Source organism: Eumetopias jubatus, unplaced genomic scaffold, assembly GCF_037043125.1.
Source record: "Eumetopias jubatus isolate StellerSeaLion01/CBP00866 unplaced genomic scaffold, mEumJub1_p1.0 scaffold_3, whole genome shotgun sequence".
Classification (NCBI taxonomy): Eukaryota; Metazoa; Chordata; class Mammalia; order Carnivora; family Otariidae; genus Eumetopias; species Eumetopias jubatus.
In genome coordinates, this window is record NW_028274809.1 from 142,871,454 (window position 1) to 142,889,659 (window position 18,206).

An 18,206-nucleotide genomic window follows, 5' to 3' on the forward strand; every position below is an offset into this window, starting at 1 on the left:
GTGTGTGTGTGTGAGTTTTACAGTGCAATGTGTGAGCCTCCTACTTTCTGTTTTAAAACTTACGATTTGGGGAGTCAGTTACTTCTGACTTCCTCTTTTCTGAAATAGGAAGAAACGTTTTGGATTAAAATGATCCAAATATGTTCTAGGGTTATTAACCATAAATTTCAGAGCATAGTATTCTTGAAGGCACAGACAGTATGTTTAACCCAGAGAGTGATATCTTAATGTTGAATTGAAGTAGTTAAATTCTTAGGATAGAAGTTGCATTTAACCTCAGTGTGCAGTGCTACAGATATGTTAATTGTACTCTGTATATAAGGTAATATTCATGTATTTAGGAAATATACACTGAATTATTTAGGGTTAAAGGAAGAATGTCTACCACTATCAAACAAATCAGAAAAAAATAGAAATAAGATAGAAAGATAGCGATAGACATGATCAAAAATTTTGCGATCTTATGACTAGATAGAAAATGAAAGTTAATTTTCCCATTTGAGCCAAAAGCTACTGTTAAACACAGGCTATGTGACAGTGACGGTGTAATATTTATTAAGCTTCTGTGTTTTTTTCCTGTCAAACTTTTGTTGAGATTTTATGTAATTGTACATTTAATTTGTTGTATGCTGCTTTTTATGAATTAATGATACTAGCATTTTTTTAATTTAATGTGGTTTATAAGTATGCTTTTATGGGATTTTCCAATGAAAACTTGGTTGTTAAGACCCAAGGTTGATAATAAAATTTTATTTGGTCTTAATAGATACATATTGTCTGCAGCCCAGGAAGATTGTCAAGATTTAAGTAGCTGATGATAGAAAAGCTAAATTGATGTCCAGTATAAAATATTTTTTGGTTGTATTTAACAAAAGCAAACACTTTGTTAATCCTTTTTTCTCCTTCACCCCTCCCAGCTTGGTGACCCAGCTATTTTTCCTGCCGTAATTGTGGAGCATGTTCCTGGTGCTGACATTCTCAATAGTTACGCGGGTCTGGCCTGTGTGGAAGAGCCCAATGACATGATTACTGAGAGCTCCCTGGATGTCGCTGAAGAAGAGATCATAGATGATGATGACGAAGACATCACGCTTACAGGTGTGTGTGCCTCCAGCAGCACCTTACCTCAGCGTGGTTTTGGGCAGTTTCCTTGCCCGGTGATTTTTGGGGCGTAAGAAGTTCTTAACTTGGTTTCAGGGAACTCCATTACCTACAGAGGCTAGAGCAGGGGGAAGAAAATTATATTTCCTCCTCATCTACCTGTGTTTCATACTGCTTTCTCACCTCGCCTTCCTTCTTTCCTAAATATATTGAGATGAATGTGATATATAGGGATATATAGGAAGAACCAGACCAACGGAACACTTTGTCAGGTATTCACTGAATGCTTCTTATATACCAAGCTGTGTATTCTTGATAACAATGAGAAGTTGTTTGTAGGGAAAAATACAGGATTGTTCTTCTTTTACTTTTACTGCTGTCACAAGAAGCAAAATAGGAGGCTGTGACCCAGATGTAGGATCAGGTCCTAGGGTTTAAAGATTTCTCTTCTGGTTCAGTCAGAACTAGGAGCATATTTGAAACGTGAAGAGTTCATGGTGTAAGTGTGAGGTGGTGCGTAATGCTGTTTTCATCAGTTTTAGAATTTGGTACGTACGTTTGTATTTTTATACATTTACATTGATCTCTCTGGGCCAGAGGTGTTGGAGGTGTTTGAGAAAATTAATTATTTGGAAGCAAAGGTTATTTGAATATTTATTCTTAAATTTTAAAAAAGAATAGGAAATTGGCATCAGTCACAGTGTTATTAACTAAACCTACACTTTATTTGTATGCCAGCCATTTCAAACTAATGTCCTTTTTCTGTTTCAATATCCTGTCTATAATCTTACATTTAGTTATTTCTTCTTAGTCTCTTCCAGTCTGTAACAGTTCCTCTTTCTTTGTCTCTCAGTAACCTTGACACTTTTTTTTTTTTAAAGATTTTATTTGTTCATTTGACAGAGAGGGAGAGAGAATGAGCAGGGGGAGGAGCAGAGGAAGAGGGAGAAGCAGGCTCCCCACTGAGCAGGGAGCCTGATGTGGGACTCGATCCCAGGACCCTGGGAACACGACCTGAGCCAAAGGCACACACTCAACCCACTGAGCCACCCAGGCGCCCCTAACCTTGACACTTTTGAGGAGCGCTGGTCAAACATTGTAGTATGTCCCTCAATTTTATTTCTGTGATATTTTCTCATTATTTCGACTGAGATAATGCATTTTGAGCAAGAATACCACCAAAATGGCATTGTCTTCTTAGTGCATCGTATTAACATAGTAGATTTTATTTTATTTTTTTTAAAAAGGAAGATTTTTAAAAGTTTATCTCATTTAATTCTCACAAGACAAAAAGAAAAAAAATTAGGTTAAATGAAATGACTTGCCTAAGATCACACACCAAGTGACTGAGTCCCTACTGATAACATTGACAAACAACACTTAGTTTTTGTATTGTCCTCTGTTTTTTACAAAGCATATCCTATATTCACATTTTTTGTTCAGAGGAACCCAATGAAAGTTTTTCTGATAAATCTAGACTTACCAGATTTTTCCTTACCAGTTAGGAAATTAGATTACTCAGATGAGAGGTTTCCATTCATTACTGACAGTGAGTTATGTGTTTTGTTATAATAGAATGTTCATCGCTGTGCTTATATATCTGTTGCGTAGCTATTCTGTCGTAACTTCTTGATGCCTTAGTGTAAGGCTACACTGTCTCTGTAGGTTGGGAATGAGGGTCTCCCCTGAAGTCATCAAGGTGGTCCTCAGAGAAGAAATTACTAGGGAAGCAGAAGTGGAATCTTTAGGAGAAGGAATTACTTCTTTCTTTCAGTATTTCACTCTCTTGGGCTTGGACTTGAAGATAGCTGATGGCAAAATACAGACAGCCTCCTTCCTTCCTGGAAAATAGAACTGGTATTGAATGGGTCTAGAAGACAAGCCGCCATATCTTGAAAATCAGATTCACTATTTTCATATTTCTTCTCCCTCCCCTATCTTATTTCCCAATTTGAACCTTTATTTAACTCTTCCATCCTTGTTTGAGCAATGACATAAGAAAGCAAAGAACGCTGGAGCCCTCCTGAGTTCAGAGTAAGAGAGGGAAGAATGTTGTGCTTTTCAGAAACTACAGGGGGAAAAGAGATAGGGAGAAAAGAATTTATAAACTTTGAGTCCTAGATAGCACTTCACATGATATTAAGGAATTGTTAATATTTTTAGGTATGACAATAACATGCCATACATATGCCAAAATATTTAGAGATGAAATAGAGTGTCTTAGATTCCTTCAAAATAATCCCAGGGAGTGGGTGTGGGGTGTGTGTGAGGAGACCTTGGGGGCAGTAATTGGAGTAGGAATGAAAGAAGATGGACCTTGTGCTGATAATGGTTAATTCTCACATATGTGAGAATTCATTATACTGTGTTCCATAATTTGATTTTGTTTGAAATTTTCAATAATAAAAAGATCTATTTTTATGGGTTTGAGGCTTATATTAGACTGCAGGTGTCATCTGTATACCCTGATATCAAATTTTCATGTTCATTACAATACTTTCAGTTTTATCATCGTTTATCTCATATCAAGTTTGATGTATATTTGAACCTGTAAAATAAATGTATAATAGTAAAATACCACTTTTATCTGTTTATATGATAGAGTTCCTACATAAAGTTTCATTTGAAAAAAGGTTATGGTGTTAACAATTTCTGAAAGTCATTTGATCATGATTTCTTTGTATGTGGAGATTCTTCCATTTTCAGTTTTTGAAGATGTAAAAGTAAAATTATTAATGGAGATGGTACAAATTCTATTTTCTCAAATAGAAGGTAACCATGATGACTATATTCATTAGTAAATCTTCTCTTTTAAATAATACTATTATGTGTCTCTTCATATGTATTCTTGTCTGCTTTTACAAGGTCAAATGCAATTTTTAGTAATTTATAATAATATCAAATGTATTTAATAAATTATTCCCTAAGTTATTATAGTATATGGTATAAATAGATTTTAACTAATTGCTAGATCACAGCTAATCTGTTACAAAGAAGTTTTAAAATGCATGTATGAAAAGCTTGTGGGGTTTATTATTGCCAAAAGAAATTTTTTTTAAAGATTTTATTTATTCATTTGAGACACAGAGATAGAGAGAGCGCATGAGGAGGGAGAAGCAGGCTCCCCGCTGAGCCAGGAGCCTGACATGGGGCTCTATCCCAGGACCCTGGGATCATGACCTGAGCCGAAGGCAGACGCTTAACCGTCTGAGCCACTCAGGTGCCCCGCCAAAAGAAATTTCTGTCATCCATTTATTGAAGGGCTAACATTTTCTTTGTTTTTAAAAGCTAGATATACTTTTTTGGTTTTCTTTCATGTTTCATGTAGGATCAACTCATTTATTTTGCTTTTCTCAATCTAAGCACTGAAGCTGAATGGAATAAACAAAGTTTTACAAACTAACCTTGATACTAAACATATTTAACTTGCCTCATATTTTTGAAATACGAAAGGTGACATGATTTCTGTATATAGCTGTGGAATGATTTTTACTGTATAGTAAGTTAAAAAGGCAAGGGTGAGGTAGCATAAATAGTATATTACTTTTTATTTAAGATAGGAAAAAGAATATAAATGATGTGTGTCTTTGTTTATATTTAAAAAATAGAAAAATAAACCTCAAAACTAATAAAAATTGTTTCGTATAGGGAAAAGGAAGGGGCAGGGATAAAAGGTAGATTTTCTAAATGTACTTTGTTTTGTCATTTTTACTTTGGAACCCTGTAAATATTTAACAATTATAAAACAACACTAAGTCCAAAAGAGGAAAAATGAGCAATCTAAAAATTGAAGCACACTAAAACAAATGAACCTAATTACATTTTTGAGATGTGGCATAACCATATAGAGAAGAATTACTTAAAGTGATTTTTTTGGGGGGTGCCCGGGTGGCTCACTTGGTTAAGTGTCTGCCTTTAGCTCAGGTCATGACCCCAGCATCCTGGGATTGAGCCCCACATCGGGCTCCCTGCTCAGCGAGGGTCTGCTTCTCCTTCTGTGTGCTCACTCTCTCTCTCTCTCTCACACTCTCTCAAGTAAATAAATAAAATCTTTTAAAAAAAGATTAAAGTGATTTTTAAATAGATTTTATTTATTTATTAATTATTTAGAGAGAATGTGAGTCGGGGAGAGGAAAAGGGAGAGGGAAAAAGAGAATCTTTTTTTTTTTTTTTGGAAAAAGAGAATCTTAAGCAGGCTCCTAAGCAGGCTCCACGCCCAGCATGGAGCCCGCTGAGGGGCTCGAACTCACAACCCTGAGATCATGACCTGAGCCAAAATCAAGGGTCAGACACTTAACTGACTAAGCCACCCAGGCACCCCTAAAGTTACTTTTAAGGCTGTGCATTTCCTAACAGGAAATATCCTAAAAAGCAAAAAATAAAAATAAAGCTGCTAAGGAATCTTAAACTGTTTTCAATAATTACAACTTGTGTGAGTGTGTGTATATGAGAGAGATGTTAGGGTAAAATCAAATAAATAATGAAGTTAATGTCATAAGCCCAGATTTACAGAGTAAAATTAGGTATACAAATGTTAAATTGCAAAGTTAAATAAAAATTTTATAATCCTATAAATGCTATATAAATACATGGTATAAATATATAATTCTAGAAATACATTTTATGCTAAATTTGAATTGAAAATACTAGTATGAACTCATGGTCTATTTTTTTCTTTAAAAAAACAAAGACAAAATATTTTTTAGCCAAACATGGGACAACTTAAGCATTAATAAGGACAATAACTAATGGATTGAAGTATATCTAATATGTTTATTTTTTATTTTTAAAGAACTTATTTATTTATTTTAGAGAGAAAGAGCAGGGGGGAGGGGCAGAGGGAGAGGGAGAGAGAAACCCAACCAGACTGCTCTGAGCACAGAGCCCAATGCAGGGCTTGATCGCAAGACCCTGAGATCATGACCTGAGCCAAAACCAAGAGTTGGCCGCTTAACTGACTAAGCCACCAAGGTGCCCTCTCCTTTTTTTTTAAAGATTTATTTATGTATTTTAGAGAGAGAGAGCAGGAGTGGGAGAAAGGGCAGAGAGAGGGAGAGAAGCATTAAAAAATTAGAAGTAGAGGGGTACCTGGGTATCTCAGTCAGGTAAGCATTCCCACTCTCGAGCTCAGCTCAGGTCTAGCTCCTCAGGGAATCGGTGTTCAAGCCCTGTGTCGGGCTCCGCGCTGGGGGGGCCTACCCAGAGCCTACAAGAGAAAAGAAAGAAAGAGAGAATTTAATAGTCATATTCAATAATATAGATTTTATCTGTTGATACAAAGTATGTATATAAACCCAAGTATTAAGTGACGTTCCAGAGATCAAAATCTGTGTGTTTTCAAGCAACAAGAGGTCTTGTAGCTAACTCATATTTTTTCCAAACGTGTTGTAGTTGAAGCCTCCTGTCCTAATGGGGACGAAACGATTGAGACGATTGAGGCTGCTGAGGCACTCCTCAATATGGATTCTCCTGGCCCTATGCTTGATGAGAAACGAATAAGTGAGTGGTCATGTGCCATGATTGTTCATGTTCATACACTTGGAACAGTTATTCTTGCCACCATTCTCTGTTAGATGGCAAATACCAAGAGACCAGAGATCATGTTTGATAAGTGTTGTGTCCCAAGTGCATTTTAAGGTACAGTACTAGTTGAGACACCTTTGCTAAAGTATTCAGTTAAACAAGACTTTTTTTTTTTTTTTAATTGAGGAGGGAGACCTTTAGGAATAAAAGCAGAATTTATTCTCGTAACCTCATTGATGAAAGTATTAGGGCATTTACAGCCCAAACTATTATAATTTAATGATCCGTATGAGTATTCATCAGTGAATAGGCAAAAATTCATTGAAAAAATTTCTAACACCTCATGGCAGAAAATTCACTGCCGCCTTATCGATCTGCTTTTAAATCCATGTTCTCCTTTGAGCTTTTCTGACAGAGTGTCAAACTCATAAAATTAATTATTACTAAATGAATTTAAGATGTGGTTGAGTATTTGTATGCACAGGAGTGCATTAGGCAATAATGTGATATATAAATGAACAGATAACTTTTTTTTCCCTCAAGTTTACAGATTAATTTTGAAGGTAGTTGTTTATGTAATAGCCAAAAATAAAGGCCATAGAAGGGATAGCAAAGTGTTCTGGAAGAAAAGAGTACTCTGGCTGAGAATATCAGAGACAGGCTCTAGGGAAGAAATGTTTTAACCTGGGCCATAAAAGACAAATAAGCTTTTAGTGGAAAGAGGAGATAGGGACAGGCATTTAAGGTAGAGAGAATGGGTTGAGCCAAGGAGACGAATCTGTAAAAAAACAGTGAAATGTTTGAGATAAAAATGCTTTGGTATAGCTGAAGTGTAAGCTTCTTGGTAGGTGGGAGATGAGAGTGGAAAGGTAGATTTGATCGAGATTGTGCAAGTTTCAAATGTCAGGCTGTGGAGTTTGGGTTGCTCTTATCGTTTTTTTCCCCTCTATGAACTGTGTGAAAGGTCAGTTTTATTTTTCTAATAATTTTCAGGGTAGAAAGTTTTGCATAGAAGAATTATATGGTCAAATCAGACTTAGGTTTCAGAGAATAACTTTAGCAGCAATGAGAGAAGAATGGAGAAGCGAAACAAGATAGATTGGTGATAGGCAGTCAAGTAAGAAGGGCATTGAATTAGTCCTGTCAAGCCTGGTCTGTCTTAGGACGCCTAATTTTGGACAGAAGAAATAAGGGACCAGATTTTTCATAGAAACAGAAAACTATCTGATGAAATTATTTTGATTTATAATACAAAGTTAATTATAATTAGTTGATTTTATTTCCATTAGATAATAATATATTTAGTTCATCTGAAGATGACATTGTTGTTGCCCCAATCACCCATGTATCCGTCACATTAGATGGGATTCCTGAAGTGATGGAAACTCAGCAGGTTCAAGAGACATATGCACACTCACCAGGAGCATCATCACCAGAACAACCTAAAAGAAAAAAAGGTGAGTGGTTAATTTGTTTAGGGCAAACAATCAAATTTTGATGTAGAATCTAAACATAATTTTTATTCGAGGCTATTTCTACACCAATTAAAACTTAGATAAGAAAAGGTGAGGGTACAAAGCATAAGTTAAAAGGTATATGTTGGGGCACCTGGGTGGCTCAGTCGTTAAGCGTCTGCCTTCAGCTCAGATCAGGATCCCAGGGTCCTGGGATCAAGCCCTGCTTCGGGCTCCCTGCTCAGTGGGAAGCCTGCTTCTCCCTCTCCCACTCCCCCTGCTTGTGTTCTTTCTCTCACTGTCTCTCTCTTTCTCTGTCAAATAAATAAATAAAATCTTTATAAAAAAAATAAAACTTGAAAATTAAAAAGAAAATGATCTTCCCATGAATGAAGGGGGGGACATCGGAGGGGGAGGTGAACCATGAGAGATGATGGACTCTGAGAAACAAACTGAGGGTTCTAGAGGGGAGGGGGTGGGAGGAAGGGTTAGCCTGGTGATGGGTATTAAAGAGGGCACATTGTGCATGGAGCACTGGGTGTTACACACAAACAATGAATCATGGAACACTACATCAAAAACTAATGATGTAATGTATGGTGATTAACATAACATAATAAAAATAAATAAATAAAAAGTAACATGAAAAGAGCAAAAAAAAAAAACGATCAGTCCTATTAAAGAGTACAGGTAGGGGCACCTGGTGGCTCAGTCGTTAAGCGTCTGCCTTCAGCTCAATCCCCCTGCTTGTGTTCCCTCTCTTGCTGTGTCTCTCTCTGTCAAATAAATAAAAAATCTTTAAAAAAAAAAGGTATATGTCTTCATATTAGATTCATTAAAAAATTAGATTATTTGGTGTATCTCGCAGAAATCGGGTTTTCCAACTTTTTTTTTTAAAGATTTTATTTATTTATATGACAGAGGGCGGCAGCAAGAGAGGGAACACAAACAGAGGGAGTGGGAGAGGGAGAAGCAGGCCTCCCTGCCGAGCAGGGAGCCCGATGTGGGGCTCAATCCCAGGACCCTGGGATCACGACCCGAGCCGAACGCAGACGCTTAATGACTGAGCCACCCAGGTGTGTCCCAGGTTTTCCAACTTTTTAAAGCCTCAATCTTTTATCTAAACCCTTTTATGCAAACTCAGAAAGAGCTTGGGTAAGGGCAGTTAGCTTCTAGCTTCCTTCCACAGGACATATTTTGAAAACCACTAGCATGGATTCCAGTATAAGAGTCCAGTGGGGAAAATAATGAGTTGGAAATCAGCTGGTAAGTAATTGAAGAGGAAAATGTTAGATTTTAATTAGATTTAAATTTCAAAGGGAATTTTTTAAAAAAATTTTTATTTATTCATGAGAGACCGAGAGAGGCAGAGGGAGAAGCAGGCTCCCCACTGAGCAGGAAGTCTGATGCGGGACTCGATCCCAGGACCCCAGGATCATGACCTGACCCAAAGGCAGATGCTTAACCATCTGAGCCACCCAGGCGCCCTCAAAGGGAATTTTTCATCTAAAGTCTGATGCTCTTTCCATTTCATTGCCTTCTGACTCCTCCAGTTTGTGTAATATTTTGAGTTTAATATCTTGGTTAATCACCAGCCACCCAGAACCTCACTTCACGTGAAAGTAAGGGAAAGTCCAGGAGCCCAAAGAGAAGAGGAAAATGAAAACACTAAGAGTGAGCTGAGGCCGCAGCATCTCTGAAGGGCTGAGATGGGTACGTCAGTTTGATTGCCCATGCAGATGCTTTCGTCTTGGTCCAATGCAAGATGGGGTATCACATAGAGACTTTAGCATGTCATTGGGATCCTTGAATGGCTCTCCCCTCCTGGGAGAAACAGTCCACTCATTGGCACAGAACAAGTGTAAAGGCTAGCTGGGGCTCTGAGTGGAGAAATTCTTTCTGTAAGAATTCATAATCATAGGCTTACTTTAACCTAGGTTTATGATTAGATTTTATGATTAGGTTTTAAACTATCACTGACTTTAGAAATTCTGAGCCAAGTAATTAATGTAAAAGTGACTGACAGTCTGACAAAAGTGCAGACTGACAATAACTTTGGAGTACTAGGCAGAAGCTCTTCTATAAAACTGCTCTGGCAAGTCGTACATTTAAACCCAGCCTGCACGGTGTTTCCTCAAATAAAGCCCTGTTGAAGATGAGCTCACATTGCATTATCACAGAATACACTAGGAAGAGAATTCCTGAATAAGAAGCAGAAGACATAGATGATTCTAGGATTAGTTCTCAAAGAACTTCAGGTAATAGAATTATCAAATAGAAACTTTCTGTGACTATGACTACAATTATTACAATTATTAAGGCAAAAGAATGAAAACAAAATACCAGGTAGAACTTCCACTTCTAGACAAGATGGAATAACAGAACACAATTTGGGAATGATTTGGGGGATGTGACAGCAAAAACAAAAATTAGTAAGTGGGACTACATTAAACTAAAAGGCTTCTGCATAGGAAAAGAAACTATCGGCAAAATGAAAGGGCGCCTACAGAATGGGAGAAGATATTTGCAAGCCATATATCTGATAAGGGGTTAATATCCAAAATGTATAAGGAACTCCTACAACTCACAGAACTCCTACAACTCAATACCAAAAAAGCCAAACAATCTGATTAAAAAATGGACAGAGAACCTGAATAGACATTTTTCTAACGAAGACCTACAGATGGCCAACAGGTACATGAAAAGATATGCTCAACACCACTAATTGTTAGGGAAATGCAAATCAAAACCACAGTAAGCTATCACCTCACACCTGTCACAGTGGCTGTCATCAAAAAGACAGGAGATAACAAGTGTTGGCAAGGATGTGGGGAAAAAAGGAACCCTTGTGCACTGCTGGTGGGAATGTAAATTGGTACAGCCACTATGGAAAACAGTATGGAGTTTCCTCAAAATAGTAAAACTACAAACACCCTATGATCTAGCAGTCTTATTCCTGGGTATATATCCAGAAGAAATTAAAATAAGGTATTGAAGAGATACCTGCACTCTCATGTTCACTGCAGCATTAAGAAACATAGGTGGACCTTGAGGGCATTATGCTAAGTGAAATAAGAGAAAGACAAATACTGTGTGCTATCACTGACATGTAGAATCTGAATAGCCAAACTCATAGAGACAGAGAGAGTGATTGCTGGGGGGTTGAGGAAATGGGGAGATGTCAGTCAAAGGGTACAAACTTCCAGTTATAAAATGAATAAGTTCTGGGGATCTAATGTACAGCATGGTAACTTTGGTTAACAATACTGTATTATATACTTGAAAGTTGCTAAGAGAGTAGATCTTAAATGTTCACACCCAAAAAACCAAGTAATTATTATGTGAGGTGATGCTATTTTAACCAGCCCTCCTGTGGTAATAATTTTACAACATAGAAATATATCAAATTATCATATATACACCTTAAAAATACACAGTTATATGTCATTATATCTCAGTAATGCTGGAAAAAATTTTTAATAAAGAAACCCCCAGAACCTGGATTTACCCTCCTATTAAAACAACTAAAAATACAGACAAAATGTCTGAAACAAGACATCAGTCAACAAAAGCAAGTGATCCTGAGAAACAGGAAACAAATGAGGTGAGCCCTATCGATGACCCCACCTTACTGCATGGAGAAATTTTTTTTTTTTTTGAAAAAAACAGTTTGACAGTTCCTTAAAACATTTAATGCATACTTAACATGGGACCCAGCCATTCTTCTACTCAGTATCTATCCAAAAGAGATGAAGTCATACATTTATAGAAAAACATCTGCATGAATAAATGTTCTTAGTTTTATTTGCAATAGCCCAAAACTTGAAACAACCCAAATGTCTATTGACTGCTGACTGGATAAACAACTTTGTGGTATATCTATCCAAGGAAATACCACTCAGCAATAAAATAGAATGTACTGTTGATACATACAACAAAAATTGATGAATCCCAACATAATTATGCTAAAGGAAAGAAGCCAGACTTAACATATTTTATATATATATATATGTAAATATATGTTTCTCTTCATATAAAATTGTGGGAACTGCAAACTATAATGACAGAAAATCTGTAAATAGTTGGCTACCTTTGGATCAGGCAGAGTGGGAAAGGTATAATGATTACAGAGGGGTACAAAGTACTTTTGGGGGTGAAGAATATGTTCACTATTTTGAACATAGTGATGGTTTCACAGGTCAGTACTTATGTTGGAAGATATCAAATTATATATTTTAAACATACACATTTTCATTGTATGTTATACTTCAGTAAAGCTATTTTTAAAGTGAAGGACTAACATCCTACTTAATAGGGGAAGCCTGATGTGATAAGGAACCAAATAGGACACATAACATATGGGTTAAACAGCAGATTAGTCACTGTTTAAAAGAGAATTAGTGAGCTCCAATATAGACCTGATATAGAATAAAAAATATGAGTTTGAGATGTGAGGATTGAATGAAAAGGTCTGCATGTTTAATCAAAGTTCCAGAAAGAGAGAATATGTAGAGGGAGGAAGAGGCAGTATTCCAAGATAATGACTGAGAGTTTTCCAAAGTGACATAAATCTCAGCATGGTGAATCCTGAGTACCATAACTATCAAAGAAATCCAGGCCTAAATACATTAGAGTAAAAATGCAAAAACACTGCCCCCCCAGCCCCCACCAAAAAAAAAAAAAAGATGAAACTAACAAACCAGGGAGAAACTACATTACTTGAAGAGGATTGATTTTTAGATTGGCAGCTTAGAAGCTCCCCGTAGAGGCTGGAAGTGTTGGGTATCTTCAAAGTATTGAGAAGAACTGTCAACCAAAAATCCTATACCCAACTCACATAGAACTCCCATGAAGCCATGCCACCTTGAATGGTAAGGAAGATGATGGAAAGGATGGATATTAGGTAGGTTTACCAACTGTCTCTGTCTTGACTAAAACTAGTGGTGAAAACAGTGTGAAGAAGAAAGTGATGTTATCTATCAGGAAAAGTAGGTAAATAGAAGGCATAAAATAAGATGGTAGGAGGGATAGGAGCTAACGGAAGTCTTTGCTCCTAATATTTGTTATCATTAACATAGTCACCCAGAAGTATCTGCCTCATGAATGGTTCTCTACAGATGTCTGCAGTGATGGAAGTGAAGTACCTGGATGACTGGGTTCCATATTTATACATTAAGAGGGGCCTGAAGAGTGACCTTTTGATACGCTTCTCCCTGATTCTTATTCACCCTAACTTCAGAAAGGTTTTCCTACTCGGTTTGGGGATGTGTTGTTACTAACCTTGTGACTTTAGCTCTAGAATTCTGTTCTTCTAAGTTATTGCCTTATATTATCCTAACCCAGAATTCACCCTTGTGATCTAGACCAGATAGAGTCAGCCTCAAGAATATTGGGATAAAGGGGCACCTGGCTGGCTCAGGCGGTAGAACATGAGACTCTTGATCTCGGGTCTTGAGTTTGAGCCCCACATTGGGCATAGAGATTACTTAGTTAAAAAAAAAAATGATGGGATAAAATATACTAAGGTATCCGTTTATACTTAATTTTCATTTCTTTCATGTACAGAATGGTAGTCTGTTCAGATAGCGTGATCATCTCAACATAAACTATAAAGTCTGTTTTGCTGTGAATTAAAAGAAGTCTAGAAAATGGGAGTTTTCAAAATACATGGGAAAATAAAAACTGACTATGTAGTTCATCAAAATTTTGCTTCATGCATTTTTGTATCTCTAGAGTTTTGGGAAGTTTCCAGTGTTTAAGAGCTACATAAGAATTGATTTCTCCTACTGTAAAAAGTTTATCTAACCAACAGATAAACCTATATGGCTTATTTTTTGAGCCCAAGTCTTACCAACATCAAGAATAACCCCCAGATTTTAAGAAAGCACTGTCAGTTTTGTTACCTCACAATGTTTTAAACTTAACCTCATTTTTATAAATGAGCCGATGTGTCATTTCCTACATAAAAATGTTTGTGATCTAACCTACACTAACAATACATTTTCACTGAAGTTCTTTTCCTTTTGAGTAAATAGATTTTAGGAAACCAGCATGTATGATATTGTATATGTGTATAAAATATTTGGCATTTGAAATTTAGGATAAATGACCAAATAGCATTTATAAACAGCTAAATTGTCCATTTCTCTCACTTTTGATGGCAAATCCTTATGCAGAGCTGTTCTGTTTTCAGGGAGAAAAACAAAACCTCCACGACCAGATTCCCCGGCCACTACGCCAAACATATCTGTGAAGAAGAAAAACAAAGATGGTAAGGGTAAGTATGATAATTTCCTTACAATACTTACAGGTCAAATAACATTTAGATTGCTTTAAATTATCTACATATCATAAGTAAAATCTACCAGCTCTCTTGACTTACTGAAATGGATCTTCCTGCTGCCAAATGCTTATAAGGTATAGTTGGCACTTTCTGTAAAGAGACTGGTAATAATGGAGCCCAAGAAACCCATTTAAGAGATTTTTCTTATGTACCTGTCAAAATAATCCATTCTTTAATATTGCGCCTTTTGGAAGAGTTCAGCCAGGTTAGCTTTTCAGTTCGTAGACACTTTATAACATTGTTTTGGAGTTCCGCTATTTTCATAACCGTTGCCCGAATTTGAAGAAGAATGTTAAGACCGTTCTACTGGCTCTGCTATAAAGAGAACAACTATTGAGAGGTTTCATACAACATTTGTTCACTGGCTCTTTTATGTAGTGGTTCTGAAAGAGGTAGGAAAAGTGCTTCATCATCTCAAAATGCTTTATTTTCAAGTCATCATAAATCTAATTGCCAATATTGCTCTGTCCAGACATCTCATATGGGACGAATAAAAAGACCTATATTAGACCCTAAAAATTATCGCCAGTGCTAACCAAATTGTGTAATATTTTTGTATAACTATAGAGGGAACTTACAAGGCTTTTAGTTGTGTTTAATTTTGCTCTTTTCCAATGAAATTTTGGTCAAACAAATTGCTTTTGTTTCAGGAAACACAATTTATCTCTGGGAGTTTTTACTGGCACTGCTCCAGGACAAAGCTACTTGTCCTAAATATATCAAATGGACCCAGCGAGAAAAAGGCATTTTTAAACTGGTAGATTCTAAAGCAGTATCCAGGTTGTGGGGGAAGCACAAAAACAAGCCTGACATGAATTACGAGACTATGGGAAGAGCTCTCAGGTACATGGAGTTTTTGTAGTTCATTGTGTTAAGAATATTGTTTCCTAAATACTAAAAAGTTAGGTAACTTCTAGAAAGGTAGAGGATTACAAAAATGGTGAATTTTATTATTGAAGTGCTAAGACCGCACTACTTCTAGAAATCAGTACGTATTTAAATTGAAGTCCTATTCTGGTCTGGGAAAATGTTTTTCTTCAAAAAAAAAAAATCTTCATGCGAACAACAGATATTTTACTTGTAAAGGGATTAGAATATGTAAACTCTCATCAGGAGTTATAAATTGACCAAGGGCTCATATGTTTTGAGCCGTTCAACTCGAATTCAGCACAAAATTAACATGTAGGGGTAATGCAGGTACTTAATAAGAGGGTGCATTTTTTAAACGTAAATCTCAGGTATGATCTGTAGATTGTTGGAATAAATGCTTCAAGAATAGTATTAGGCATGGTGTACATTTTGAACTGGGTAGGTAATCATTTTATTCCTAAGCTCATTTTTAGTGTGTTTTTTCTGTGATCCAGGTTATCTATTCTTCGAGATAGGCATCTGTTTGAGAAAGAGTTATTAGAAGTAGCATTTGATTAAACCATTAAACTTTCTTAAACCAGAACTATTTAGTTGCAGTTTGTGTTTGTTTTTTTAACTCACACTTTTTAGATTCTTGATCTAATTAAAATCAATGACAAAATTTGAGTCACTTCTATTTGTACATCATTAAATTTTATATGGAAAACTGAATCAGATTTACTGAATCAAATTTAAACTGGTAAGGACATTATAATAAACTACGGAAGGGAAATAAACTCTTGAGGTTTGTAGTAGATTTGATTATTCCAGCAAGTTGGAAGAAGGGGAGATGAAGGAAGAAAAGTGAATGACTAGGATAATCCACGTATTTTATCAACAATCCCCTCATCAGAATTGGTTTTAGGTTTAGTTGATAATAAGGATTTTTCTTTATCTGTGAGTATGTGTGTTTTACATTTATTTAGAAAATAATATGTTTAATTATACCATTTTATACAAAATAACTGCCCTTCATTGAAATTCTTCTCCCACTTGTTTCCAACTTTAAACTTTTATGATTAAAGAACTTCAGTTTTGTTGAACATAATTTTAATTTATATTTAACTGCATAGAATATTGATAAAATTGTCTGCTTTGAATAGGTACTATTACCAAAGGGGTATTCTGGCAAAAGTAGAAGGTCAACGCTTGGTGTATCAGTTTAAGGAAATGCCAAAAGATCTTATTTATATAGATGATGAGGATCCAGGTTCCAGCATAGAGTCTTCAGATCCATCACTGTCTTCAACAACCACTTCAAGTAGAAACCAAGCAAGCAGATCAAGAGTATCTTCAAGTCCAGGGATGAAAGGAGGAGCCACTACAGTTCTCAAACCAGGGAATTCTAAAGCTACAAAACCCAAAGATCCTGTGGAAGTTGCACAGCCATCAGAAGTCCTGAGGACAGTGCAGCCCACACAGTCTCCGTACCCCACCCAGCTCTTCCGGACTATTCATGTCGTACAGCCGGTACAGGCTGTCCCAGAGGGAGAAGCAGGCGTAACCAGTAGCGTGCAGGATGAAACATTACATTCTTCCGTTCAGAGTATTAGGTGAGAAAACTAAAGTTACCAATGCATATCACTATGTGATGTTTCTGACCAGAGTCATTATTCGTTGATGACTCTGGGTCAGGATTCAGAAGTGAAAATAAAACTTACATTGATTTTAAAGCTAGAAATCTTGTTCAGCAGATTGTTTTCAGCAGCTGATTGTATCAGTGATTCCTTATTTTTAACTTTGTCATTACCTGATGTTATTCTGTCCATTTAAATCTTGTCCACTATACCTTTGTATAATTCGATTGATCCATACAAGAAGGGATCCACGTATTAGAAAATATAGCGAATGGTTTCAGATCTTTTTTCCAAAGTCAGAAGCTGTAAAAATTCTACATAAATTGACATATTGTGACCTTCTGAAATGTAGTGAGTTCCAAGAAATAACATTATTCCTTGGGAAGATCCTATCAGGGAACAGTTCTAAAGTCCAAAGAGGTAGGGAGGCCAAGAATCTAAGGTCCACTTTTTCAGGCTTTTGGAGTGGCAGAAATTGGAAGAATAGTTTTTTAGCAATCAAATCAAATTTGCCTCATAGCCCCAGGAAAGATATGAAACAACAAATTGACCAAAGAAATCTTATCAGCTTTAGACTGGTCTTTTGCAGAATTTGGGACTGTTCTCGCTGATACAGAATGGAGGAAAAGGAGGAAGGCAGAAAATTAGATGGGCGTTTGCAGTATTTTTTTTTCTTTTTCTACTATCATGAGTTTCCAGAATATGAATTATAATAAAATCTAAGAACCCTTCCAAATTCAATAAAAATGATTCTTTGATTACTTTCATTAGGTGACTTCAGTCTTAACGTTCGTATATTCCAGGATATAAATGCTGGATTTTTGTTGAGTTGATCTCGAAGTAAGAAACATTACCCAGAATCAAGGCAGTTAGAAGTTCCAGTCTTCCTTATGTGGCCCATATGAACTTTTGGAATCATGAAAATTGATTTGAATCATGAAAATTTTTTATACTCACTTGCAATGAGTATAAAGATTACATTTTCCCCATTTTAATTAGGAATGATAAATCTTTAACTGTTATTAAAGGAGTACTTATTTATCTATTTGTCTTTTAATATTTTATTTTCCTCTGGGTCAATTATTGGTTATGTGTGATGACTGAGTATCTCGTTGGATGTGATTCCTCTCCTTGGTTTCTAGACTCTTTGTCATCTTATTATTGTGTGTATTTGTGTTGATAGGAAACAGTACATGGCCACAGCTAATCACTAGGAACCCCTTCTTGGAGTGATTCAGTTATTTTTTAGCATCTGTACTCAGTTTGCTTTTTATACCTTGAGGATAAAAACAAATACCC

At 36.2% G+C, this 18,206-nt stretch overlaps 1 protein-coding gene across 6 annotated transcripts in view; it reads left to right on the forward strand.

Annotated features, from left to right (window-relative positions):
- ELF1 (E74 like ETS transcription factor 1) overlaps positions 1 to 18,206 on the forward strand; it is a 106,019-nt gene that overhangs the window by 80,343 nt on the left and 7,470 nt on the right. For 5 of the 6 annotated variants that reach the window (XM_028103571.2, XM_028103556.2, XM_028103547.2 and 2 more), the window contains 6 exons: positions 918 to 1,098; positions 6,493 to 6,600; positions 7,914 to 8,081; positions 14,272 to 14,355; positions 15,072 to 15,264; positions 16,434 to 16,883. In XM_028103571.2, coding sequence (XP_027959372.2) covers positions 918 to 1,098; positions 6,493 to 6,600; positions 7,914 to 8,081; positions 14,272 to 14,355; positions 15,072 to 15,264; positions 16,434 to 16,883 — 1,184 coding nt within the window. The remainder of the gene's footprint in view (positions 1 to 917; positions 1,099 to 6,492; positions 6,601 to 7,913; positions 8,082 to 14,271; positions 14,356 to 15,071; positions 15,265 to 16,433; positions 16,884 to 18,206) is intronic. The other variant, XM_028103580.2, reaches the window with a different exon arrangement.